This window comes from Gavialis gangeticus, unplaced genomic scaffold (genome assembly GCF_001723915.1).
Source record: "Gavialis gangeticus isolate Ggan-Ray unplaced genomic scaffold, GavGan_comp1, whole genome shotgun sequence".
In the NCBI taxonomy this organism is placed as follows: domain Eukaryota; kingdom Metazoa; phylum Chordata; order Crocodylia; family Gavialidae; genus Gavialis; species Gavialis gangeticus.
In genome coordinates, this window is record NW_017728992.1 from 185,997,430 (window position 1) to 186,001,499 (window position 4,070).

A 4,070-nucleotide genomic window follows, 5' to 3' on the forward strand; every position below is an offset into this window, starting at 1 on the left:
TATCAGAAAAAAATCCTTTGGCTGCAGACATGACTAGAGTTGTTATACAGCAACTCAGCACACTTTATACAGCTGCTCTGGAACGTTTGAACAGCTCAGGGGATCCCAGTAGGTAAAACCCATATGGTTTAAGTTGTCCTTACTAATCCAGTTTGTTTTTTGCCATTCATGCTGCATTTACTTTTTTGCATTTCACTTGAACTAGCCACAGCCAGTCAAAACGGTTAAATTTCAGTGACTGCATGCTGTTCTTAATCACTTTTCTTTTCAGAATATTATCTGTAAGAAGAGAAGCTGCAGTGTCTGGGCTGCAGATGCTGCAGAAGACGCACCCGCTTAGAAACAAAACGTTTCTATTAAAAATACTGGAAACAGCAGAGTTGACCACATTCTGTTTATGGGTACACATTTTGGGCTTGAATTAACCCAACAGCTTTCTTTTAAGTAACTGCCTTTTTGTTTTATTTCAAGTCCTATTTATCAAATGCTCAGCAAGGAGCAAAGCACTTGATACAGGGATAGAGATGCTGAGAGGAGCAGCTGATGCACTCACGACATCTGCATGGCCTTGTCTTGGTTTCCAGTGGATACAACTGCTACCAAATGGAAAAAGAAAGATTGCCAAAATGCCATGGTTGTTAAAATGCCAGTAAGGGAGCTTTTTATTCAAATGATGTCAGTGGTGTTAAGTGACACACAAATCTCTGCAAGATGACAAGGCCCACAATGGGTCTTGATGGTAAGCTTTACAGGTGGGGTTGAGAATGCAGGCAGACAAAGTCAGACAAGAGTTCTTTTGGTAACAAAGTCTTCACGAGAGCACAGAACAGCAACATTATCCTATTTAAAGTGTGATTTGTGAAATGAAGCCGAATTCAGCTGCTGAAAAAGATACAGCGGACATGTGTGCAAACCACTGTCCAAGTTCTCCAGAAAGTTTTGTAGGATGCTTGATTTGAACCACAAACAGAACAGCAATTCACTTTTATAAAAAAAAAAGACAGAAATGTACGAGAAGAAGGGCAAAGGATGAAGCCATAGATAAAATTTGATCCTAATGCTGACAGTCAAAAGTTCATTGATTTCAATTGGGCCAGGATTTCATCAAGCGTTTATATGAAATGCCTGTTAACCTAAACTCCTATTCCCTCCCCCCATGTTTGTGTTATTTATTACAAGTTGGTGGACTGACAATCAAAGGGAATAAAGCTATCAACTGAGGGAGGAGACACTCACATGGGCAGAGCAAGTTTTGCCAATGCCACTTCTTATGACTCTAAAGGGGCCTCTTGGAAGTGAGAGGAGAACAGTGTTCAGCAGGCTCCGGGGTTGGCCTCTGTCCACACTGCTGGAGCTCATACCCACTGTCAAGAAGCTACTGTGACATGGATGTCTGTCCACTGGAAGCTGAACAGCTTGCAATCCTTGCGAACTGAGACAGGATACCTGGGTGAGATTCAAGTGAGAATGAATTCCCACAGTTAATGTTTAAAATCCTATTCCCTGATACCAGAAACCTTGCACTGCTTTCTCTGACTCCATGGAAGTCAAGTCAATCACCATATACCGTTCGCATCAAGATAATTGTATTTTACTATTGCACGTACCTGGTTAGGAGCTTCTGGTGGCATGGGGGATGGCGACTTGGACTGGAAAGCATCCTGGGACATGAATCCAGAATCATGGGATGACACACTGGACAGTCTCATGGGTGCCTGCTGTGGCAGATTGGAGCTGCGATAGCGATAGTGTGAACTAGGTGAGTGAGAGTGTGAGCCACTCGACCGGGAATCACTACTGTTAACGCTGTTCAGACTGCTGTGAGAGATGAAAGGGAAAGAGAAAGGAAAGGGGAGCAGACAAGACAGAAGGGAGGGTTGGGAAAAGACCGGTACAGTACAATTAACCCTCCAACAAGTCTCTAGCAACAGGCAGCATAAAACAGAAAAAAACAACAACAACAAAGTGCCAAAAGAACTGGTGAAAACATCAGCAACTGCAGTATCCCTTGTGACCAGAGAAGGAAAATGGCATTTTGTACTCAGTTTCACTTGCTGGGGCTAAATTCTGCCAGCTTGACTTTAAGGCATTGTGAGGAAAGCGTGCAGGATAAGGGAGGCAGAATTTGGTCCTAGGAAGTTTTTTGGAGGAACAGTTATGGAGGAAATGAAACACAAATTTCAGGCTTTTTATAAACACCATCACCACATGAAGTGCTGGCAAGCCAATGTTGTCCCTACAGAACAGGCAGCAACGAGTCTAGTACCGGTTCCACGACTGCAGTGCGTTTTGGGCCGTCTCCAGTAGCATGTCTGAAATGTTAAAGTCACAGCCCCCTGCACACCCAAAAGTTTGAGCCTGAACATGCGAAGTAGAAAGGCAAAGAAACATAGTTTTAGAAAGGTGCTTCGGCAGATGGGGACAAATTCACTCTCAGAGCTTCTACAGTAGGTTTCACTGCATGTAAAAGGAAGCTGCAGGCGTGAAAAACTACCCCCAAGTGTAACGATCTTATATTAGTTAGGTAGGAGAGGAAAGAGAATTAAAGATCCAAGTTAATAACTGAGAAAAAAAATTCTGTTGGCCTCTGAACCTGACATGACAGGTTTCATTTCCCAATAAATCTCTGCTGCAGCTACTGCTCGAGCACCTTTAGAGAGTTTTTCCTTTACACCTTGTGACTTCAAGGGCAGAAAGACACCACCAAACCCAAGCAGATCAACTGTGGTGGGACATGTCCTACCAGAGCTCATCTGCTTTACTAGCTGATGCACACATCACCTTTGCCCTGCATCAGGCCTCTGGCCTGATGTGGAACAAAGGGAGATGGGTTCCCCTTGCCCAAGGATGCTCCAGGACCCTTGCTGCCCCACATCAGGTCTTGTGCTGAACCATGCCTCCACATAAAGCATGAGCCGGTGCCAAGTCCTGCACCAACCCAGAGGTATGGGTCAGCACAGGTCCTAGGCATGGGCCACTGAGAATCTCCCACCTCCCATGCTGCCTTGCACCTCCTTGCCAGGAGGCATGTTTCAGACAGAGGCATAAGTCAGCACGGGTCCTGGTACAGAGTGGCACACAAGTCAGGGAATCTGCCTGCATGCTGGGACCTGCGCAGACCTGTGCCACCATGGGAAGCACAGGTCCCAGCACAGGACCAGGAAATCGCCAAGAGCCCTAGGCCTCCAAAACCTGTGCCTCCACATCAGGACCTGCACTGACCATGCTTCACACAGACACAATCAGCATGGGTGCCATGGTGGGGGCCTGGGGCACCTGGGATACCCAGGTTCTGTGCTTCCACAGCACGACCTGCACAGGCTTTCCCTGCTTGCAGAGCTGTGCCCCCAGGGAGCATCTAAGTGAAGAAAGCCAGGCTGGTGCTCCAGGTCTTAACATGACAAAAGGTAGTGACATTTATTTGCCCAGCATTTGTGCCACCATAAAAACGTTTACAGAAGCACAAATGCAAGTGTCAAGCAATGTCTGCTTTTACCCTTAAATAAAAGTAATAGTTTGCCCCCATCTGAGTGCAGCTCACCTAATACTAAAAAGGAAGCCTAAAAAGGAACTAGGGCATCTCCTGTATGCTGATTCCAGTGTATGAATCTATTTAATACCTACATGTAAAAAGCATGTGCTGTATTAGTGACTTGGGTGCTAGCAGTGCCTTACTAAGAGGGAAGGAGAATCCTTGGGAAATGTGATAGTACCTTGACTTGGTTTATAAAAAGAGTAATCAGTTAGCAAATTGTAACTGTCCTTGACTTCTGGGTCTAAGCTTGCAAAGCAGTCCTGATCATAGCCAGGCTATAGTCTTGTCTCTCAAAAGACCAAACCTCATCAGGTTTTTGGTAATAGTAGGAGAAGCGCTGAGGGAGTGGGGAGCAAGGAGGCAAAAAGAATATGTTACTTGATCCATATAAAAAAATTCTGCTGCTTTGCAATCTGATCACTTAAGAAAATACAAGATTGATTAGAACCTAGGTTCCATGCATTTTCAGCCATTTTCTTTGATAGTTTTAGGATACTGCATCTTTAAGCCTGTGCTTATTGCTGTAAATATATTT

At 44.9% G+C, this 4,070-nt stretch overlaps 1 protein-coding gene across 12 annotated transcripts in view; it reads right to left on the minus strand.

Annotated features, from left to right (window-relative positions):
* Positions 1-4,070, minus strand: part of MTSS1 (MTSS1, I-BAR domain containing) — a 244,768-nt gene that overhangs the window by 18,884 nt on the left and 221,814 nt on the right. For 11 of the 12 annotated variants that reach the window (XM_019528149.1, XM_019528145.1, XM_019528151.1 and 8 more), the window contains one exon: positions 1,608-1,818. In XM_019528149.1, coding sequence (XP_019383694.1) covers positions 1,608-1,818 — 211 coding nt within the window. The remainder of the gene's footprint in view (positions 1-1,607; positions 1,819-4,070) is intronic. The other variant, XM_019528142.1, reaches the window with a different exon arrangement.